The sequence below is a fragment of the Dermacentor albipictus genome, chromosome 1 (assembly GCF_038994185.2).
Source record: "Dermacentor albipictus isolate Rhodes 1998 colony chromosome 1, USDA_Dalb.pri_finalv2, whole genome shotgun sequence".
Taxonomy (NCBI): Eukaryota; Metazoa; Arthropoda; class Arachnida; order Ixodida; family Ixodidae; genus Dermacentor; species Dermacentor albipictus.
The window spans coordinates 362,950,633-362,974,726 of NC_091821.1; the positions used below are offsets into that span (position 1 = coordinate 362,950,633).

At 47.8% G+C, this 24,094-nt stretch overlaps 1 protein-coding gene across 3 annotated transcripts in view; it reads left to right on the forward strand.

Annotated features, from left to right (window-relative positions):
- Positions 1-24,094, forward strand: part of LOC135911318 (A disintegrin and metalloproteinase with thrombospondin motifs 7-like) — a 112,187-nt gene that overhangs the window by 39,706 nt on the left and 48,387 nt on the right. For 2 of the 3 annotated variants that reach the window (XM_065443533.1, XM_065443534.1), the window contains 4 exons: positions 5,625-5,817; positions 6,786-6,991; positions 20,962-21,051; positions 21,498-21,652. In XM_065443533.1, coding sequence (XP_065299605.1) covers positions 5,625-5,817; positions 6,786-6,991; positions 20,962-21,051; positions 21,498-21,652 — 644 coding nt within the window. Of the gene's footprint in view, positions 1-5,624; positions 5,818-6,672; positions 6,992-20,961; positions 21,052-21,497; positions 21,653-24,094 lie in introns of those variants that run through there. The other variant, XM_065443536.1, reaches the window with a different exon arrangement.

The following is a 24,094-nucleotide window of genomic DNA, read 5'->3' on the forward strand; positions in this document are numbered from 1 at the left end:
AGTGCCCCCTGGTGCGCATGAATAATCATCCACGTAGCTCGGCGGGCCTTCTTCCGCTCGCGTGCACTTCAATCAGCGCCGGGCTGCGGACCTCTCGGTCCATTCGGCGCCGCCGTGGAAGGAGCAGCGGCGGGTACGCGTGCGGCGGCAGAGGCGGACAGGCTCGGTGCGGACCGGGGATAATGGTACATGCTTAAGAGCCCGATTCGCTGAACGTTTCCCAGCCGCCCTCGGGGCAAATTCATGCAGGAGAACGTGCACTGTGTGACGCTCATCTGGATCTGCTCGTCATTAGAGCCGGCGCGGTTCGCCCGCCGCTCTTTCGAAATAACGAAGTGTGCGGGCTCACTTTGATTATTTGCCCCCAGACCTCGGTTTTAGATTCCTTCCTCTCCTCATCATCGTCTCTTCCCCGCTCTCGCTCACCCTTTCTCGCATTGTTGAGCGAATTCGCTGAAGCCGCCATAAAGGTTTCTTTCTTTCTTTCTTTCTTTCTTTCTTTCTTTCTTTCTTTCTTTCTTTCTTTTTCTGCCAGTTTTCATTTTATCTTTTAGTCTGTATTCCAGGAAAGGAGGCCAAGCAGGGATTTGAACGACGTTTCCTTGTATGTCCACGTAATGATAGTCAGTCTGCATGAAAAAAAAAAACTAGATATTTCTACTTTTCAGCCTTCCCGATGCCTGCATGCCAACAGTTAGGTAACTCGAAACTGGTTCGTTGTCTCTTTTACTTTCACAACATGTTTATAGCTTTGAATCTCTCGCCAACATCTTTTCGAATATCAATGATGATAGTATAACGACCCTGCCAGCGCGTATTTAGTTCACTTGTAGAAAAGGCAGTGTGTGCGTGCTGCGCAGTGAGGAAGAGGGCAGGGAAGCAGTTTACATAGAAGTTTTACCTGAGGGCAAATGCCGCACCTTGTGTCTGCGACTAAGAGCAACTAACCAAATTTCGCCAGCCGTTCTCTCGTGAGTGTCTTACTCACAATGCTTGCCGCCACGAAATGTGTTATAAAAATTTCATTGCGTTTTCATTGAGTTTCTGTAGAAAGTTTATTGCGTTTTCATTAAGTTTTTGTTGCTTAATTAATTTTCTTTTGAGTTGCTGTTGAATATAATCTGAGCTAAACGTATCTCCAAGCATCGGATAACGGATCGACGATAGCATGTGCTGCGTCGGCCTACTTTGGTTCTAAAAACAAATGTTCAGTATTATTATTATTATTATTGTTGTTGTTGTTGTTGTTGTTGTTGTTTTTTCTAGTAGGCGGCGCTGGCTCATCAATCAAACGTCGGCATTAACGACATGCTCCGTCTGCCGGTCGAGCCGCCCCAATTAAGTCTCGTTCAAAGCGGCGAAGAACATAGTGCGGAGTTTCGATCGTTCTGAAAAGTGAAATGTAAAAAAAAAAATATTTTCAACTCCTTAGTTTAGATATAGATTGGTTTTCGACAAGGGAAAAAAAAGGTGATTTATGTTGGCACTCGTGGTTTGGTCGAGACGGACGCAAAGCCCTGCGGCTGTTTTTGCGCTATTTAATTTGAGCAATACAGCTAGCCTCGTAATGAACGACGATTTTCCTTAGGAGGTGGATAATTAGAGGTTATTTTGCTCTTGTAATGCGAGTGCGTGCTGACATCGGTCGATGCGAGTTGCAAAAGGTAAATACAACTTTTTAAGCGTGCTCAAAAGAATGTACTATAACTGGGGCCGTACATCAGCTGATACTTGAGGTGGGGGGGGGGGGGGGGGTTGGCTAGAACGAAAGGCGACCGATCGAAGTAGACGTGCAGCTTCTAGTTGAACTCAAAACAGCGTTCATCACACGGGGAGCACTTCACGGTCCTATAACAATGTCTTTTCTTTATATAAACACTTAGAAAGAAGATTTAAAAAAAAGCTGCGTGAGCAGCTCACAAAACCCTCATCACCGTGCATGGTGAAACGGGCACAAGAAGCGTGTGACGCAAAAGAGGAATTGTAATAAAAAAATATTGAATAATTTTGAGCACAGCCCTGCAGCACAGCTCCGAAGGAATACTCTCTTCTTTCACCTACTGCAATTCTATAACGATTAATGTGACAGGGTCCCATTTTATGACAAGCTCATTGTCGTGTTTTCCTGTATTAGTTTTTATTTGACAATATCTTCAGCGAGTTCCCCGCATTCTCGCACGTTTGTGTAGCGTTTCTGCCCCTCGATCTCTCTCCCAGTGTGTGTGCTTGCGTGCGTGCGTGCGTGCGTGTGTGCGTGCGTGCGTGTGTGTGTGTGTGTGTGTGTGTGTCTGTGTGTGTGTGTGTGTGGGAATGTGCGTGCGCGTTCGTTCGTTTGTTTGTTTGTTTGTTCGTTCGTTCCAATTCACTTGTCTTCATCACATGTAGAGAGAAAGAGATAAATGAGATGCGAAAGTCGGGGAGGTTAACCGGAAGAGAGATATCCACTTTGTAACCTTGCACTGGGGAAGGGGTAAGGAAATACAGAAAAACAGAAAAAGAAGCACACGTACATGCACACTGTCGGTATACACCTCGCTCACCTAAAGTGTTATAGTTTTTAGTCCGCTCTTCGTCCAGTGCTTGCGTCATTCCTATTGTGTTGCGTCTCGTTCAAGCAACGCAGCGGCATCTTCAACAAACAGGGCAGCTTCGAATCCATGGCGTTTGAGTCAAACAAGAAACCAATCTCTGTTGTAAACGAGCTGTGTTTTGTTGTAAACCAGCAGACATTATTTGTATATATATAAGGACTATCTGAACCAAACTAGGCTACCGCAGCATCTACGGCCTGCTGACTGCCATATGTACTTGTTTACCTTTATCGGGGGACCGCGTTTCATCGTCTAACAAATGTTATCGCTCAGCGCAGGACGCGCTTACATGTATCGGAAGTTCCTCGAAGGTTATCAATCGTTCTATCCGCCGTCTGTTGTCACGGAACCTTGTGCAACCTGCTTGCATGTATGCGCGACGCGAATTGTGTAGTACTTTCTGGAAGACACGCCGACACCAGCGATTACTCTGGAACCTTCAATGACTCGTGTATAAAAGCCGACGTGCTACACCCGCTGATCGGATTTTTGACGATCGCCGTCTGTGTTCGCCGCTATCGTGTAGCCTGTTTTCCTGGGCACAGGTTCGCCCAGCAAAACGCTAGTTTCGTCATTCACAGTATTTCTACTTTCTTCTCCGTCACTACTCCGTGACAATAGTCACGCATAGGTTTGTAACTGTATGGCATTGAAACGTGTGTTACCCATGGAAGAAGAATACATTACGACAGCGTGGACCACAAGACAAGACAATATTTAGCGGAGGAGAAACGCGACGTGGTGCACTCACCGACCATAGCATGTAAACTTTCAGACGCCACAAATCTCTCGCGTTACAGCTCGTGCTCCTCAAAGAGGTAGCTGGCCTTCGAGTACGCAAACGGGCGAAAGAACAAAAGAAAGCTGTTTATTTTGAACCACCATGATCTCTCTCTCTCTTATCTTTTTCTCTCTCTCGTTATGCCAGCTCTCGTTTTGTGTCGTAAGACCGCCTGCGGTTAACTCTTTTGTAAACTTAGTGCTAAACAACCGTAATATAACTCGTGTGTCGTTGGCACTGGCACGCATTTCGATAGCCCTGTTCTTTTGTTCTTTAAGTTGTAACGCTCGATTGCGCTTTTTTGTGTGTGAAATCAGCTTATCGTAAACTTTCATTTCAGCCTTTCTAGCTCTTACAGTGCCACTTTTAGTCTCATGATTTTTTTCAGTTGCTTATATATTTGTCTGTCCCGCCCGTAGTCGAACGAAAGCTTAACCGTTTTCCAAACTACCTTCGGCTTATTTCCGCCTGACAAGCGGGCTTTGCCGTACACGGTGTCTGCGTGCGACAAAGCCACTGCCTTCGCGATGCGACGTCGGCAACCGGCGACTATACGACGGGCTTGCGTGGTCACTTACGACACACGTACAGCCTTGCACATACCAAAAACATACAGAAATAATAACAGCAGCAGAACAAATTTTGTCGAGGAGTTAGGGACTTCTTGCACCCAGACTTAACGGCAGCAAGTAAACAGACTCAGCCGGAATTTATTTATTTATTTATTTGTTTGTTTATTTATATACTTACTTATTTATGTGGTACATACTGCAGTGCAATAAGCGCTATAGCAGGAAAGGGTTAACAGAGGGAAATATGCACTGCAAAATACTATATAGTTAATAAGGATGATGTGCCAAGACCATATACATCTTGGATGGCGGATACAAAACTTAGGGATGAGCATGAGTGAATAGACCCAGGTAAGGAATTCCAGTCTTCTGTGCAACGAGGGGAAAAACTGAATTTGAACATATTAGTGCGTGCATAATAGGATAACAAATTTAAGTTGTTGGATCATATCGATGATGACTCTGACGCGAGGTTAATATAGTTGTTTTTTGAATGTCTAACCGAAGAGTTGACGATGTTGTGCAAGAAAAGAAATGATGCTGTGCGGCGACTTGAATAGAGCTAAATTAAATTCAAGGGACTAAATGCACAAGATGGTAAAAAGTCACGATCATAGCGGTGACATATAAATCTTGCAGCTTTTTTTTTTCTAAATTGCTTCTAGCCTGTTAATCTCGCACTGCTTATAAGGGTTCCAAATGACAGATGCATAGTCAACAACAGGATGGATTAGCGATTTATATAGTAGTCACTTAGTATCTTTTGAAGAGTTGGATAGTGTACGACGTAGGTAGCGTAATTTCCTTAGTGCTTTGTTAGATATATGATCAATGTACTTAGACCATGACATGTTATGCGTGAAGATGACTCCGGTATACTTATACTCGGATACCCCACCCCACAGCGCAGTTATGGAAGGAGAAATGAAAAAGAGGGGAAGATTTATTACATTAGGATGGTTTTATCAAAAGTAATGTTCATTTGCCAGGTATTGCACCAACTGCTAGACCTAGCAAATGACTCTTGGAGGTGGTAATGACCATTATAACTGTTAATCACTTCATAATAAACACAGTCATCGGCTTAAAGACAAATGTTAGAAGAGATGTTAGCAGGCAAACCATTCATGTAGATTAGGGAAAGCATTGGCCCGAGGATGGAGCCTTGGGGGACTCCAGATGTCGCAGTTGGCACACCCGCCGTGGTTGCTCAGTGGCTATGGTGTTGGGCTGCTGAGCACGAGGTCGCGGGATCGAATGCCGGCCACGGCAGCCGCATTTCGATGGGAAAACAATGCGAAAAAAAAAATGCGAAAACACCCGTGCGCTTAGATTTAGGTGCACGTTAAAGAACCCCAGGTGGTCGAAATTTCCGGAGTCCTCCACTACGGCGTGCCTCATAATCAGAAAGTGGTTTTGGCACGTAAAACCCCATAATTTAATTTTCTTTTCAGTTGGCACATTTACCGTTGGTGCACTTACCGCTGACTTTGTAACAAACCACGTCACATGACAACTGCAAGTTTTGGTGCACACTTTAAAGCACTCTTGCTTAGTGTCTGGGTATAGTCAACCAAAGGATATTTTCAGTCGTTCTGCTTGACTATCTTCCCGATTTATTTCTTCCCCTCCCCACATGCTTCCCTCTCACCTGACTCAGCTTCTCATCTTCGTTGACAGGCCGGCTTCGTGCGCACTGAGCGCGAGGACTACCTCGTGGAGCCGCTAGAACCGCCGCGGGGTCACGACCCCCAGCCTCATCTGGTGTACAAACGGTCCGCCCCCTCGGGCGGCGATTTTCCCGAAGAGTGGCTTTCGCGCGCTCAGGATGTCGGCGGACGGCAGGCCTCGCCGTCCTTCTGCGCCACCAAAGGTGAGGGGCAGGTGTCGAGCTGAGAGACGGAAGGGCATAATACGGAGAGACACGAAACCTGAATTGCATATGTCAGGCGCGGTGCGTTAGCTTAAGGGGCATTGGTAAGAAACAGATTAGTGGCGACATTTGCCGGACAGCTGTGAGTAGACAGTGAATGCTCGAAGAAATCGCAACTTACGATCTGTCACTGAGCGCAACCTTGTCATTCTAACCGTAACTTTAAAAGAGTGTAATGCTGAAGGGCGTCGTTTATTCGGGTTTCTGTCCGTGGTTTCGTTACGGCATTTGGCACTGGTGCTCGCTGCCTGTAGCAGTATAAAATGGGCTGTTTCGAAAATGGAGTTTTCAACTTACCGATGCTGTTCTAGACATCGTGAGTCTGGAAGTTGTCGTGACAGATGTAACGAAGAAAAAAAATTTAACAAAATTAGAATTTTGGAACACTTTGACGCTCACTGACCTTTTTACTTAGGGCCGTGTTTGTTCCTTCTTTCAAGGTGAATTTCACTACGACATCAACAGAATGAGCTGTTTCACCAACTTACTGCCAAACACCCGTTAAAAAAATTGTCGCCAATGATCGAATGTTTGCGTGGTCGCGCTTATTCTACAACTAAAGCGTCTCGTTCGCCACGTATTGCGTGTAGATTTTCCCTGTACCTCATATATCTGCATCGCTCCAACTGGCGCGTCTATTCACGATAAAGGAATGAGTGATTTTTTTTTCCTGCTCAAACCTCGCGTAAACTGTCCTTGAGCTTCGGCTCTATAGAGATTCGGACGATCGAGCTCAGAGTAACGAGTGCCCTATTTTTTTTTTCTTCCTTCCGTCTTCTCCTCTCCCTCCTGAAGGGCTGGTATGTACTGTCCCGGTGCCCAAGCATGCTTTTGTGCATCTGCTGCTCGGGGAAAGAGAACGGCAGCCCGAGCTCTTCTGCATGCGGTCCCGTGGTCGTGTCGCGCAGGAGCTGCGTCCCCCGCCCACCACCACCACCACCACCACCACGGAGGGTCCCGTGCTGGGCCTCGGGAGCGCCAGCGTCGGCGCCGCCGTCGCCGCTCGGTGAGCCTGGAGCGTAACGTGGAGACGCTGCTGGTGGCCGACCGCACCATGGTGGAGTACTACTCCAACGAGGACCTCCAGACGTACCTGCTCACCGTGCTCAATATGGTGAGGACCACGAGGGCCGTTCGAGCGAGCGGGCTGCACGAGTCGAAGGTCGGTAACCACATACGCGCGTATGTCACGCGCCAGCGGTCGTGTGCGCGCCCGCCGGCGTCGGTGCGCGGTAGGAGATAGCCTCGGGAAAGCGATGCCGATGAAAGCACGTGGAGAACCCTAAAGGCGTGGCTCGCTGGATTTCCGGAAAATGTTCGACAGCTCTCAGTAGTGTTCTTGCCTCAATGTGCGCTCACAGTCGAGACAAGCGGAAGCGAACGTGACGAAGACAAGCTTTAAAAATTAAATTGTTGGATTTATCGTCTCGGTATTGCACACTGGGGTTTGGGTAACGCCGTGGTGAAGGGCCCCGGATTAATTTTCATCATATCTTTTCTTTCTTTTTTGACGTGCGCCCCATGCTCGTTATGCAAGTCTTTTATTATTACTTTTTTGCATTCCGTGCCCCATCGGAATGCGGCCGGGATCGAACCTGGGACCTCGTGCTCAGCAGCGCGACTTAGTAGCCACTGAGATACTGCGGCGAGTGAAGACAAGCTTTGGACAAACTTAGCGTTCAGTGATATTTTCACACCTCACAGTTGTCGAGTTCGGTTGCCCAGAAGCGCAGCAGTAAAGTTGTGATGTCAGCGAATTCCCTCCCGTCCACATATCTTTCACTAGAGGCGCTTTTATTCCGCTTTGAACCATCGAACTCATGGCTGAGTGGTCGCGTCTGCGTCTCGCACTCCGGAGACCCTGGTTCGATTCCCACCCAGCCCATCTTGCAAGTTGTTTTTGTTTATAGATTGCCTTCCGCCATTTTTCGCTCACAGCCAACGCCGCCGACGCCGACGACACCGGCTTTTCTGCGGCACGAGCTCCTTAACGCTTTCGCGTTAATACGGAAGGTTACTCACATACATCTTTCGCTGTAAAAAAAAGAAAGAATGAAACCCGGAAAGGACTCGGCACATCGTAACCGAATGTGATTATCCCAGCGAAACCCGTAGGGAGTGTCCACCTTCCAGAAACATCGGGATTGAAAGAAGATGGACGGATTAACTGGCCAGCAGTCGCGATAAGCAAGAGAAGATCAGTGTATTGGTGGAAGAAAGACAGGGAAGCGATTGATAGAACCGATTTCATTGCAGGTGTAGGTAATGATACAGCAGAGATGTTTTGGATATAAAAGACCGAGATCAGATATGCAAAAGGCTAGATAGCGAAATATGTAGTGGAATCTGATTAAATCAAGAAGGCTAGGTGACTATTTGTCCCCGCCCCATTTCAAAGGGGATGCCAATAAAGATGATCATCATCATCATCACGATAAGGCGCCTCGCTGGGCGCGCGCCGCCGCGCACAGCGGCACAGCGGGAGGGAGGGCGCGCGCATCGAGGCACCTTTTTTTTAATTATTATATAGAGTTTCGGCCGGGAATGATGAGAGCTGCGTCGGAGAATGCGTCTGAGTGCGCGTGCACGCTGTCATCTTTAAACGCGCGCGGATGCGAAAGCGGTGCGCCGGCCTCACTGATCTCTCCACTCAGTGGCTGGCCTTGAAGACGCTCTAGCACGGCGCGGTATCTCAGAGTGTATGAATATGGCCTCGAGCTCCACCACTGGAAATGCTGGCGCCACCGTCGGCGTGACGTGCTAGGAGGGATCACGTGGACATAGCGGCCGCGTCGGCTGCTTCGGGCGCGCCGAAGCGAGATGAAAACGAGTTTAAATTCCCTCGTACGCTGCGGTCCTCATTTAGTGGCGAAATTTTCCCGCTTCGAGTGTCTCCTTCACAACGCTCCAAAGCACTACAATAGGTAGTGACTGCCTTTGAAGGCGCGCAATATAGTCGGCTACTGCTCGGTGCCGCAGGGCCGGACGCACGTAACGGAGGCCGGTGTCAGCCTTATTCACACGTAGCCGCAGGACAAGAAGCTCCGTGAAGCTTGGCTTGCGAAACATAAAACCGGCAAACAGTCATCGGCTACAACTCGGGTATGCAGCAAGCACAGACGCGAGGAAGATTTCTGCTACGGCGCCCGGTCTGCGATGTTCTGAAAACGCGCACTGAGACGTTCGCCCGAGTCCGCTGCCCGACTAATGTCATGACGGTTTGGTGTATGAACTTGTCGATGCTGTAGATACTGGCAAGTTCAGTGGCGTGGAAAGGCAGCGGTTAGAAGCACATTTAAAAAAAGCATGGCATATGGTCATGTTTGTGTTATGAATTAATGCACTGGATTACAAAAAAGGAGCAGCGGGAAATTGCGCACTGAGAACACCGATAAACATACAGTGCGATGCCACTCGAGGAATAATATTGAAAGGTCAAAGAATTTAGAAGAAAGAAAGATTGAATCGTCGCGACGGCACATTACAGTCCCCGTAGGCGTCGAAGTCTCTACAATAAAATTATTTTTGAACAATTCTGATAGCGCCCACGCAACAATGGTTGCTTGTATACTGTCAAATGCTCATATTCTGCGGCCTAAAGCTCATGGCACGGTGAGAAAACGCGCGCGCGGAGAAATCGAAACAGTGCGCATACAAGCATGCAGACGCGCAGTCGGTCGCTGCGAATCTGCGCGATCGCTGCATTGAGGCTTCGTTCTATTACGCTCCATTTAGTTATACAAACACTATAAGAACGGCCCGTCTGGTCCAAATGTGTCATCAGTATTGTGCCCGCCAGGAGCCGCAATACGTCGAGCAGAGTTCTTTTTTACATCGGTAATATACAGGCTAGCAATGCAGGCAATCAAACTAAAGCTTCCAGCATGGGCAGAGAATAATGACATTTTGGGAGAACTTCAGAAAGGCTTCAGAATAGGTAGGAGTTTAGATAATAACTTAGTTGTTCATACTCAGTGTATTGAAATATCAAAAGTAGAAAGCAGACCGTAATGTGTGGCCTTTTTAGACTTTACAGGAGCCCATGACAGCGTAGACCGCAACATTTTGTGGTATATTCTGGAAGGGGAAGGCTCAGGTGACGATTGTCTACAGCCTTTGAGAGAGGTTTACTTAGAAAATACCGTTTGCGTTGAATGGGAAGGAATGAGGAGCGAGGAGAAAGTTCATATCGACAAGGGACGGAGGCAGGGGTGCTCTTTATCCCCACTGCCGTTTATGATGTACACGGTGAGGATGGAGAGGGCGCTAGAAGGAAGTAATATCGGGTGTAATCGCTCATACACAGGCGGGTACAGTAGTAGAGCAGCAGCTTCCAGGTTTATTTTATGCGGACGACATTGTGTTGCTAGCTAACAAGCAAAGTGATTTGCAACGTCTGGCTAATATCTATGCACAGAAAGGCAACAATTTAGGTTTCAAATTTAGTCTTAGAAAATCAGGTGTTATGGTGTTCAATGAAAACAGTGAACAGACAGTGGCGATACAGGGCCAGGAAATACCTCGGGTAACAGAATATAAATACCTCGGGTAACAGAATAGAAATACCTTGGTATATGGATAAACGAAGGCAATAGATATATGGAAACGCAGGGAAAAAAAACAGTGAAGGGGAAGAGAAACGCAGCCATAATGAAGCACAGAGCGCTATGGGGATACAATAGGTACGAGGTGCTTTGAGGTGTGTGGAAAGGTGGAATGGTTCCAGGACTTACTTTTGGAAATGCGGTTGTTTGCTTTAAATCAGGGGTACAATCAGGACTCGATGGGAACGAAAGGTCAATGGGTCGCCTCGCATTGGGCGCTCACGGGAAGACTACAAATGAAGCTGTTCAGGGTGATATGCGCTGGACTAGTTTTGAAGTGAGGGAAGCTCGCAGTAAAGTTGAGTATGAAGAATGACTGAGGAATATGGAAGAAAGTAAATGGGCTGGGAGAGTGTTGAGGTATCTGTACAGGAAAAAAACATTAATTCACAGTGGAGGAAAAGAACTAGGAAGCTTACCAGCAAGTATGCGGCCTGTAGGATGGGCAACACAGCAACAAATAACGTCAAGCGGAAAGTCAGAGAGGCTGAAATGATCTCATGGGTGGCGGCAATGGAAAAGAAACCTGCCATGAGTAACTACTTAAGAGGAAAAAAAAACGAAATCAGGAAATAAACAATTTATGATAACTCAAAGGGAAACTCATTAGTTTTCGAAGCCAGATCGGGATGCCTTAGAATACGCACCTATAAAGCGAGATATACGAAGGAAGAAGAAGTATGTGCTTGCTGCGGTAAAGCTAGGGAAACTATGGGCATGTTTTATTAGAATGTGAAGACGTCTGCCCAGCGGTCGATCTAGGCACCACTGGCCTTCTTGAAGCCCTTGGGATCAGGGAGAGCAGTAGAAAAGTAAACTTGTCCGCAGTAGGGATTAATAAGAGGTGATCGGAGGATAGGTGGAAGAAAAGTAGGGAAATGACAAAAAAAAACGGAGACGTACAAAAGCATAGATCGCAATAGAGGATCAGAAAATTTGGTTGTGGGAGCTCATAGTGTTTTTTTTATTGTTTAGCCTAGGTAGAATATTATGCAGTATAATAACAAGAGCTTGGTGGCGCAACCCACCGCCCCGTTCCAAAGGGGACGGTTATAACATCCATCCATCCATCCATCCATCCATCCATCCATCCATCCATCCATCCATCCATCCATCCATCCATCCATCCATCCATCCATCCATCCATCCAGTTTAGGGTGTTAGATATGGAGCTGTTTCCTGCGATTACTTCGAGTTCCCCAAACCACTTCGAATCGCAGCACAGCTAATTGAGGAATGCCGAAGCAGGAAAGCACATTCCAGAGGAGCGGCCGAGCAAACAAGTTTAAGGCAACAAGTTCACGTGCCAACAAGTTCGTGCGCCGCCGGGATTAGCAGGTGGGCATCCGACAATGGAGCATGAGCAGCCCTCCCCTTCTCCTCGTTAGAAGTGCATTGCCAGTCTGCGAGGCAAGACCACAGAGAGCCGCCAGGTGTGACACCGCGACACGGGCGCCTACCATTGGCTGAAAGTGGCGTCATCGGAGCGGACTCTCCCATTGGTCAAACATGACGTGACTTACAGTGCTCGAAGGGTTTATAAGAAGCCTTCCAGAGAGACCTGAGCATTCTGGGATAGTCCCTGATTCCCTGATTCACCTCTCTCGAACTTCTTGCCGCGGGCCGCAGCGTCCGAGTTGCTGCCGGCCCGTAATGACAGTACGAATGTTACCTGACGCTCACCTCCCTGTACAAAATGTAGAATAAATACTCCCAAGTTTGGTTTTCATCCCGAAGTCCGTCCCTCGACCCCTACATCTGGTTGGCAGCGGTAGGATCGCCTTCGAATGCATCAGCTGGTGGCAGCGCTACGGATCAACCTTCGTCGAGAGAGATACTAAGGAACCGGGAAGAGCGAAGAAGAGAGACCCTTCGTCGAAAGAGGTCCGAAGAAACTGGGAGTAGCGAAGAAGGAGCGAGCCTTCGACCCAGGGAGTCCGGAGGAACCGTGAACAGCGGACAAATGAACCGGATGGCAGGGTGCTGCAACCGTAAGTGAGCGCGTGGTTTTTTTCCTTTTGATTCGCCAGACTCAAATGTTGTGTGTTCATTTTTGATAGTTCTGGGAATCGGGAATTTGTTGCACTGTGTATTTGCACAAATTAATTAAGGAAAACAGTTTTAACCACCTGTCGGGGCAGCTGCCATGGATCTTAGAAGGTTGACGAGGTTAGACTTGTTGTTAGTGTGCGACGATTTGGGAGTTGAGGCGGACGAACGGATGAAAACACCAGCTATCATAAAGGCTATTAATGATAGTGGCAATGATGATAAAAGCATTGAGCTTGCTTGGGAGGTGATACAAGAACCACGGGAGCGAGAGCGTCGTGTACGTTTGCGAGAGCGTCGTGAACTTAGGAGTAAGCGTCAGCGTGAAGAACGCGAGAATGAACGGAAGCATGAGCTTCAAGAACTTACTCTTAGGTGTGAGCGTCACGGACGTGAGAATGAACGCGAACTTGAGCGTGAACAAAAGTATGAGAGAGAGAAGGCAGCACTGATCAAAGAGATACAGTATTGTGACCAGTTATTGGCACAGAGACAACGGCTGTCTGAGAATTCTGTTGGAAGTACAGAGCGAAAGAATGAGGAAGTGTCTAGCGGACTTTCGCCAAAAGCCGACGAGAAGAGTAGTGCCTGTGAGATTAGCTGCAGATTCATAAGTGAAGGGAAAAGGCTAGCCGCTAACGATGCCTTAGTGGCAACAGAGGCTGTTAAAGGCCGCAGTGAGAGCGACGAGGTGCTGTGCCAACAGATGACTGTGGAGACAGCTAGGCCAGCTGCGAACAAATTGGCACAGTTACCAAGCGTGTGCGTCGCTGGTAATGTTAGCGAGGTTGCTAGCGAAGAAAAGGGTACTGTTGACGCGACAGACGCGAGCACCCATGTAGAGCCAGATCTGCGTGCAGAAGTGAAGTGCGAGCTGGACGATGCAGTTGAGAATAGCTCTCGAGGTGGCGAGCTCCGTAGCTCACGAGAGAACAACTGCATTGTTCAGGGATCGGTGCGGCTCTCCGCCAGTCTAGATAGCCTAGATAGGGATGATTCAGTTGTTAATCATTCGGACTGTGCGCGTGAGACAGCGATCGATACCGACGGGCTGTGTGTCGATGCACAGCGTGCGCTGGGCAATATAGTAGAGGGCAGTTCGCAAGAGTGCGAGTTGTCTAACTCGAGTAAAGCCTGCTGCATTGTTCCAGAGTCGGTTGAGCTGTCCGCCAGTCGAGGCAGAGAGAGTGTTGATTTAAATGTAAATCACTCGGACTGTGCGGGTAAGAGGCCGATCCGGGCCGACGAAATGTGTACCGGCCAGCACGAGGCACGAGGCGACATGAAAGCGAGTGCAAAGAGAAAGCGCCGTAAAAAGAAGAGCGGTAAAGACCGAAAGACGCTAATTAATGTAGCGCCGCCAAAGATGGCGAGAAACCCAAATGGGCAGGGCGCGAGGAAAAGAAAGGTGCGGTCGTCACTGACGATGTTGACGCATCCTAAACGTTCAAACCACCGGTCCAAGGGGGACCGCGAAGCATGTTCTGCACGGACGCGGACAAAGGGCACGAGGCTGTTAAACTCCTCGTCGTTCCGTAGTTCTTTTCACAGCTCAGCGTGCAGTTCGAAGAAACGCAAGGTGGCAGGACGAGACCAGGTGGGGAGTAGCGACGCGGTCAATCGAGTTTGTGTTGAAAGCGGGGCGCGAGGACGCAAATTGGCAGGAGACCGTAACGTCTTAGGGGAGCTGATAGTGAGTCAGCCCTTTTGTTGTCTCTCGGCAGCCAGAGTAGCTTTCAAGCCGCGACCACCGCGAGGACGGCTCAGAGTATGAGTCAGACATAAGCGTTTGGAAAGGGAGGCCAGGAGAGCGTCCGTAGAAGTAAAACGTGTTATTTTGTTTTATTTTTGAGCATCGGAAAGTTTTTCGCGAATTGAGACTAAGATTTCTTTCAATATGTAAAGGTATGAGCTTTGTTTGTGTTTTCGTTCGAGAAGCTCGAGATTTGAAAGATGCGTTTTAAGTAAACATGTAGTCTCGCGAGATGCTCATTAATAAGTAGATAGGCTTTTTTTTGTGTGTGTGAGTAACCTGAAGGTCAAGGTTATCGTCGAAAGGCCTATGGTAAAGCGCGTGTGTTTTATTTAACCTTCTTTCTTTTTAAGTGTTTTGAATTTTCTAAGGTTAAGCGCGTAGATTTTCAGTGAGTGCATGATTTGCACTGAGAAGCGTTCTTAGTTCTATTAGCGCGTGTCCTGTGTGGACGGAAGGAAGCAGATTTATGACTGGTTTGCTCGTGTGTTGAGGGCAGCCGTATTCTGACTTCTCTTATAAGTACGCGTGGAACGAGTTATTAAAAGACGCATTAGTTTAAGGGTTCTGCGGAGTGTGTAAGTCCCGCAAGTTTAATTGTTCGTTTATGTCACGTGTCCTAGAGGGACTAAAGGAAGAAACGTGAGTAAGCGTAATGAAGAGTTTGCCTATGACACAAGTATGCGTTCTGAATAGTGACCACAAGGCTAGCGCGCTTGTGATTACGTACTTGTGAGGTTGACCAGATTGTTCAGTGGCACCATTACGTGAGATAAGTACGCCACTGCGATAGATTGGAAACATGCTGTTCGTGTAGTTAGGTCACTTAAGTTATGTTCGGCTGTTTCCATTTGTTGTTTGCATCGTCAACGACCCTTTTGTTTTGCAACAACAAGAGTACTCTGGTCTTGTCGGCATTCGAGGAGAAATGGATAGCTGTTTGAGGGGTGGTTACAGCTGTTTAGTCAAAATTGGGGAACTAAAAGATCAGGGTTGATTTTGACTCAGTAATAGCCTGGCGAGTCAGGGGTGAAGAGCCTGCGCTTACGCGTGGTGCAGCGCTGTGTTGTTTGGTTTGTTTGACGTATGTTCTCCAGGGCCCAGGATCCCGAGGGTTGTCAAACGAGGCTCGACCCCAGTACCCTACAGCTTCTTTCAGCGTTCCTCATGGCCAGCGAATTGAGTTCACCGGCCATTCAGAACAACCGGGGCGAGGACGAGCTGTTAGATATGGAGCTGTTTCCTGCGATTACTTCGAGTTCCCCAAACCACTTCGAATCGCAGCACAGCTAATTGAGGAATGCCGAAGCAGGAAAGCACATTCCAGAGGAGCGGCCGAGCAAACAAGTTTAAGGCAACAAGTTCACGTGCCAACAAGTTCGTGCGCCGCCGGGATTAGCAGGTGGGCATCCGACAATGGAGCATGAGCAGCCCTCCCCTTCTCCTCGTTAGAAGTGCATTGCCAGTCTGCGAGGCAAGACCACAGAGAGCCGCCAGGTGTGACACCGCGACACGGGCGCCTACCATTGGCTGAAAGTGGCGTCATCGGAGCCGACTCTCCCATTGGTCAAACATGACGTGACTTACAGTGCTCGAAGGGTTTATAAGAAGCCTTCCAGAGAGACCTGAGCATTCTGGGATAGTCCCTGATTCCCTGATTCACCTCTCTCGAACTTCTTGCCGCGGGCCGCAGCGTCCGAGTTGCTGCCGGCCCGTAATGACAGTACGAATGTTACCTGACGCTCACCTCCCTGTACAAAATGTAGAATAAATACTCCCAAGTTTGGTTTTCATCCGCGAAGTCCCGCCCTCCAACCCCTACAAGGGGCACTATCGTATCCACTAGCGGAATAGCTTCGCCCAACACAGATGCGTGGCTGCTGAGGTTTCTGAAGAATACAGCGAGCGTCTCCTATGTTGCAGGACGCCCAAGGAGACCCTATGGGCATCATCGTAAGTTCGCGTGAAGTACGGTACAAGTAAGATACGAATTAAGAAAATTATAAACATGAGAAAGAGACAGAATAGAGACAGTTAATAAACGTTTAATCACCGAATAACTTGGACAACTACGTACGGCGACCTTGTCGGCACTTGGTTGGCACTGTCCTATATTTAGCTAAGCGCGCGGGTGAGTAGTTCGTTAAAGAAAGTTAATGAGCTACTCCACGTGCCAGGCCGTAGTTTTATCACTGTGAGACAATCTGAAGCAGACGTCTTTTGTAAAATCCCGCCGGGGCGGCATAACTAACGTCTTCACGCTCCTGCACGAATGTTCGTGCTCTGAGGCACAGAAGGCCGACTATCTTTCATCGTGGACATTCCCCCCCCCCTTTTTTTTTTGTATTACCGAGTGTCTACTTGACGGCGTTTCGCTCTATAGGCCAGTCTCGTTTGTGATATACGTTCCCTGCCGGATCTCTCTCGGTGTCTCGTCTAGCAAGAACGCAGGAACCTCTCAATCACAACTCCGCGTTATGAGATAGCCGAGGCGGCGCGACGCTGTACCGAAGTTATATAGACGAATCTCACCGAGCGCCACGATGCCTTTCGCGGTGACGCATTTGCTTGGCGTCATTTCTCCCGGGGAAGGAGGATGAGCAAATTAGGTTCTTTGTTGCTTCATATTTCTTATTTCTCGGCACGCACGGTTCCTCGAGAACGGGAAGTAATAAAAGCTGTATGTTTTGCTATACCCACGTGGCGATTTTTTTTTCTACGCGTACGGGTAATCACGGGAGCCCAAGGGAAGTCAGAGTTGATCGCTATAACCCCCTTGGAAACATTTTTTTTATACCGGATTTATTCCTCGAGAGAGATTGGCGGTGCAACAACGCTAAAAGCTCCAGGGAAACTCGCTCAGCTTGTTCGCCTGCTTGGTCTTCGTGCCTCTCTTTTCTCTGCCCTTGTCGGAGGAAGACAAAGCACGGACCGTTCCGGAACTTCGCCAATCCCCGCGTCTCAGGTGGCTATAGGGCTGCGGCGCGTGTCAGTGCAGCGAAGCGAAAGCCTTCCCGCCGCTTCTACCACGCCGTACTTGCCATCACACAGAACTGCGGCTCAAAAGTTTTGTCGACTTTCGGTTTTGTTGGTTTTGGCGGTTTTGGCGATTGCGACAAGTTCAACTGTTGTGAGTACCGCGAGTTCACCAGAAGGACAAGACAGTACTTGGAAGCAGATTTTCGAATGCTTTCTGCGAAGAAAGTTACGAAATAGCCGCTTTGAGCCAAGAAGCGAAGAGTCAGTGTTTTTGTCTGTACCTCTTGCCTGGCGCTCCTGCTTTACCTATATATAGGAGCCTTCCGACGCTGCGCGTAGCAGCGCTTCATGTTTTCGCAATCCTGCGGCTTGTATTCGTGTATGTTGTGGAGCACAATGATTTTAATTGGCTTGGCTGGGATCGTGTAATCACCGTCGTTAGATTATGGTCTGTTGTCTACATGCACTGTGGTGCAAGTTGAGACGTCTCTCTTTTATGCCTCTCTCACTTTCTTTCTGCGTGCACTCCATCTTCTCTTACGGCGTCAAGGTGCTTATCAATAAGGATTAATTCAGTCTGTCGTGGAGCAGGCATACTCGACAATCGCCCAATAATGACCCTTTGGTACGCACAGGTCGTTTACGCTGGGTCAAACTCAAACCGGTATAGCGGGGGTTCTACTAAACGAGTAATTCTACTCTCAAACAGCCGAATGACAGCCGAATGACAGGAATCGGAGAATAAATGAACTTCAAGGTATTCTCGTATACCGCATATGCGACGGAAAATTAGCCTCGTTCAACAAGGTTACATGAACGACTTTTGGAGGCAGCTCTCCTGTAGTGCGTACTGGTCCCGCTTTTATACGAAAGAGAAACGTTTACCGTTAACGCCAGGCTCCCGTTTAACGTCCTTGCTTCTCCTCGCTGTGCTGAACAAATATAGGTGTTCCAGAAGGCAGATTAAGTATACTGTGTTTCAGGTAACAGAAAGCGAAGTTCGAACTTAAATTACTTCCGGAATCGTTACTTGAATTGAGATTGAGTGTTATAGGTGCACGAGGTACGTATCGCTCGCATGATTGTTGCGCCTTCCTCTCGAGAGCTCCCGCGGTACGACAGGGCCCCATTTCCGTTAAGCTCTACATATGTTTAGTCAAATGGTCGAACACTGGGGGAACCATGCTAGGTATGTAGGTAAACTGGTTTAACTAAAGGTTTAGGAAATGGCGAGGTCGGAAGCAACAGGCTATAGTTGGGTGCTTCATCTCACTTTTCGAGCTAGAAGAAGCGTCACAACACCGGCGCCAATACGCGCGTGTGCAGCGGCGATATAAATTGAGGTATTTATTACCTGCTGTCAGAGGCGTCGGAAGCGCCAGTCGACTGGCCTTTTTTTTTTCTTTACCTTTTTTTTTGTAGAGCGAAGTAGAAATGAGGTCACTTGGCTGTCAGTTAGCTGCCTAATCAGGAATCACAACTACCTTTCTTCCTTCTTTCGCGCCAGCGGCCGACCCCAATCTCTTACGCAGAGTGTTCAGCACTGTTTTCAGGCTCAGCTGCTGAAGCAACATGAGAAAGACGAGATTGCTACCCAGAGTAAGGTTCAGCTGACAACCCTTCACATGGCGAAGCAGATAAAGGCACTGAAAGGTGAGAGAGACGAGGAAGGAGTGCGCGCAATAAGGCGACGGAGCGCGCAAGAACTGCGGAAGCGCTGCGTGCAACTATGGCGAGGCTGAGTCGTAGGTCGGCGGCCGCGTCTCCTAACTGAATAAGCCGCGAACGAAAGGTCTTTCCGAATTAATGCGCCGCGCTGGCGCTTTTCGGCGACACAGTATCCATCCGACTGCAGCTCGTCTGATTAACCTTTGCGAAGTCCAATTTTTTCCGAGCTTTGGTGCAGGACTGGGCACGCGTTCTCCCTCCACGTCTTGTCTAATTGCCGCTGTTGCTCCTTGGTTAGTGCCTCCCGCGTGGCCTCGCCTCGCCTCGCCTTGCTTCTCCTCTGCAGCCAATACACGGCCATCTTAATATTCTATACAGAGTCCGTATGGTGGTACTAAACACCGGGAAAGGGATGGTGGCAAACGCTCTTTCTTTCATTAGTGCTAGTGCTTGCAGCGTTTTAGTAAGGTTATGAGGATCGCGTCATTACTATCAATTGCGCAGGTCTGTATATAGAAATCGTTCTTCGTAATCATTCTTCGTCCTTGGTTGCAGTGTCCTTTTCTTCTATAGTGATGTGCGAATATTATTTAGGAAATGTCAATATCTACAAGTCTGCTGGAATGAGGTCCTTGAAGTCGGATGTGCGAATAGCTTTTCGTTTATCAGACCACCCTACCGCGGACATTGGATTTCTGAGGCAATGCCGACCTTTTCCTGCATTTCTGACGCCTTGTTATTTTTTTTTGTTGCTGCTATTTTTTCGTCGCTTATTCAGCACCAATTCGCGTCTGCAGTTCGGCATGCTGACTGCGGCAGTCGCTGACTGGTAATGGGTGCGTCTTGGCAGCGAACGAAATTGTCTGCACAGCCATGACTGCACGTGGATGGCAAAATTGCGTTTGCGCATGCATGCTTGGCAGTAAGCAAACAGCTAAACAGGAAAATGCTGGCCACGTGGAAGCGCTAGCAATGCGATTCGCGACCGCGAATATTGGATTTGCATTTCGCGAGATGTGAACAATTCTTTCGGTGGCAGCCTTGGGCCTTTTTGACACTGATATTTTTCTGCGCAAGGTTTTGCGACGTCATTTCCCGTTGCTGACGAAGTGGAGATGAAGCCACTTCGTGTGCCAGAATGTTATGCGACTGCGGATAGGAAACTGAATTAACTTATAAATTCTGGGGCTTTACGCGCCAAAACCACGGTTTGATTATTAGGCAAGCCATAGTGGGGGACTGCGAATTGATTTGTACCACCAGACAATCTTTAACGAGCTCCCAATGCACAGGACACGGGCATTCTTACATTTCGCCCTCATCGAATTGCGGCCGCATTAATTTGATTATGCGACCTCGCGCTTAGCACCGCAACACCACAGTCGCTAAGCCACTGCGGCGGGTGACAGGGAACCGTTGTTTCATGGCTCATATGCATCTATGGGCGTGCTAGACTTGAGACGCCCTGCTTTGATAACTGCTACGTTGATTGATTGTGACGGGGAATTGTTTGTTTAATTGAATAAATGATGCGCAGAAAATATATCGAGAAGCTTCAATATTTTTTACGGATATTGGAGCGAAAACTCCAATATATTTGTAAAGTTCCAGGAAGTCAGATTTGGAATTATGAAATCTAAATCATGCAAGGGGTTATTATGCACGTCGTGTTCGATTGCGCTTAACAGCTATAAAATGACTTGCGTCTACATTTAATGATGGTTCATCTTGCTAAGATTCAGTGTGCCTAAGTTAGGTTTTTCCATTGTACATCCATGGAATGGTGCAAATAGCGAAACTTATTGTTTTAATTTCAACGCGACTTTTTTTTTTTTACGTCATCTATGGCTAGCAGCGCGGACGTTGTCGAGAGGTCGCTTCTCGTAGACCCGCAGCTTGTTCGCAGTGCCTCCAATGCCCGATGCAGTGTTGAAATACGCTCTCATGCGATACTCACTTCGCATGCTTTCTGAGGCATCGAAGAGGCTTTCTCCTTTCAACATTCTTTTCCGTTTGACTATTTCCGAACAGGTGTCCACATTGTTTCATGACGCAAGCATAGGCAACGCCATCAACGTGGTCCTGGTCCGCATGATTCTGCTGGAGCCAGAAGCTGCTCAGGTAAGTGTGACAGTATTTAGCTGCTGCTTACTGTACTTACCCACTGGATAGTTACGGTATCACTGAAACGGGCGTCGCTGGCATATGATACAGCGCGTCAGTGTTTCGAACCGCGTTATAAGCTCCCTTTGAATCTTGCACTATTTCAGTCCTTAGTCGTAGGGTAGAGCACCGCCGTACCGGCCGTTAACGCTGAAAACAGCTACTCGTTTCGATAGCTGGTAAGAAGGAAAACAAAAGGAAAAATGAAATGAATCGCTTTAAGATACTGCCCTCTAATGCCGTCATCGTGCTTAAGTTCAGTGCTAAAACATATTTAGCGAATACCCGTGCTTTATTTTAGCATACGGAGATAACGCATACGATACGAGATATATAGAACTGTACATGACTGAGGGGCGCTGCCCAGCCACGGCTCTGCATCGTCGGTTGTTTCGGTGTCGCAGGAGGAGCCGCTGCCGTCGTCCGAGGAGCTGGACCAGCTGCGCGTGGACGAGTCGGCGGACGGCACGCTGAAGAGCTTCTGCCGCTGGCAGCGGTTCGTCAACCCGTCAGACGAGAGCCACCCGAACCACCACGACCTGGCTATCCTCGTCACCAGGTTCCTTTCTCTCTCTCTCTCCTCGTTTTACGTGGCAGTAAAAGCCTTTCCTTTCTCTTGCTCTCTTTCCGAACTTTCGTCATTCTCCTATTATCTCGGGGCGGGGGGCTGAGTGTGAGCTTTGAGGAAAAGCGGAGAACGCACTTCTTTCGGGATTCATGTTCTATGACACGGACGCCCGCGAGAAAACGTATACGGGCCAAAACGGAAGAGCCTCTCTTTTTCTAGATCCACTCAGACGCGTAGCTTGAAGTTCACGAATACAGCGAAGTATTGGTTCGGTGAAGTTCAGGTGCTCTATTTTTTTCATTTCCCATTCTTTTTGCCTTTTGCAATTGGCTCAGACATGACTCTCAAGCCTCCGTGCCGCCGTTATCGTTGGGATCTATCACTCGGCGCGCCGCGTGGTAGGAGGAGTGGAAGATGGAATGTTACCAAAATACGTGCCCAGGCCGCATTTACCAATTTTATAGGCTAGGCTCAGGATCCAAATGAATAGATTTTCGCGAAACGGGTAGTCGATGTATCTTATCTAACGGGTCCATTTGTATGCCGAATGTTCCGACAAATACATTTCATAACATCTAAAAACAGCATAGTAGAGCTATTTTTTAAAAGCGACTGACAACCAATTTTCATGGTAGCCATTTTTTCAGTGCAATGGAAAGCTTACCCGTCAGAGTGTCTAATCATGAAGTGGTAATGCGTAAAAGGCCATAAAACATTCTTTATCATAATTTTTCGATCTGAAGTGAGGATATGTTCGTTCACTGGAAGCATGCTGAAAACGGTGATAGGTGAGCGCGATAGCGATTACACGCCGCCATTAGTGCATGGGGTGGGGGAGTGGGGAAGACCACAAGCGCGGCCGTAGTGATGAGAACGTATATTTTTGTTTATCAAGTCGATGTTCCTGTGATTGACGTTTTCAGCAGTGTTTCAGATGTATTTCTGCGATAATAGCCGTGTTTATGTGGGTTTCTGTCCAACTGCTTTGTTGTTTGACCACTCAAAGCGAAACCAATCGGATCGAGAACGAAACACCGCTTTTACCCGTGATACGCAGTTCAGCGTATATTACCGTAGCCATGCCCGCATTTTTGATTTCTGAGGAAGGGGGGTATGGGGAGTTAGTCTCCCGACCCCCGCGACCTCTGAACCCCATCAAGGACATACTAAAATTCTATCTCTCTGAATCATAGAATAAAGCGCGAGTGTCTAATAATATGCCAACTGCAATTTTAAGCAATAATTGTGCTTTACTTAATAACAGTCGACTTACGTACAGTAATCTCGGACTACATCCGAACTCTCAAGATTTCATTGCCAGGCTTCGCCACTTATGATTTTTCACTTTCTTTGCCGATTTAAATTTATAATTCTATTTAAATCGCGAACACCGTGCTGGATTCTTATCACTATAAATCATGCGCATTTCATTTCCGTCAACGCTTCTCAAAACATACTGGCCAGTTGTCAGTCCCTCTAATGTCGTCGCATTATTTGCGGAAGTGGGCGTCATAAATTGTGAGAAAATCGCTAATGAACTTTGCGGCGAGACGGATTTTTGACATGCCTTGATGACGACACATTGGGTTTCCGCATACGGTTACGTACTGCCTCACAAGATTGCGGGCTCTGTCCCGCAATCTCACAGAATTGTAGGGAAGTCCGTGTCCGAATGAACCGCGATAATCCGAGAGCGCGTTGCCTGTGTCACGTTTGATTTGCATGTCTGCGTACTAAAACTTTTTCACGTAAGGAAATAACATATTTAGCGGCGGAAGGCGTTGAACAGAAGTTCGCTATACTACATCGAGACGGCAAATTGGACCAGTTGGTTGGGATTCATAGTAAGGTTCGTTACAGCGCAACACAATACACGGGCAAAAGAAGGAATAAAACGACGACACGGCGCTGACTCTCAAGTTATATTTTATTTAAGACAAGTCTAACATATATATAGGTGCCAGTTCATAACCATGACATGCACGAGACACAAAGATAGATCGAGGCAACTCTGACCAACTAACGCATAATCAATATTGACATAGGCATCGCAGTTCCTTCTCATGAAGAGCGATAGATGGTTCGCCTGATACATGCCTTGTCCCTAATCTTTATATTGTTAGCCTCAGCGATTTCCCTTGTCAGTTGGCTTGCGTGTTTATAAATTACATTAGTTTTTCTAAAATAGGGGCGACAACCGCACGACTTGCAATGCTCCGGGAAATTAAGTGGTTCAACCCACCCAGCATGAGCTAGCTCTTCAAGGGTTGCGCCAGCACATTATTGAACCACCCATATCCAGGCTGTCCATGTGATGCAAGGAAGCTACTGAAATAGCTAAAAATACGCAGAAAAATCGTGAAGTATGCCTTACACACAACCTACAGACATGATAGTGTCGGATTGTAATTTGATTATACGAGAAAACATTTC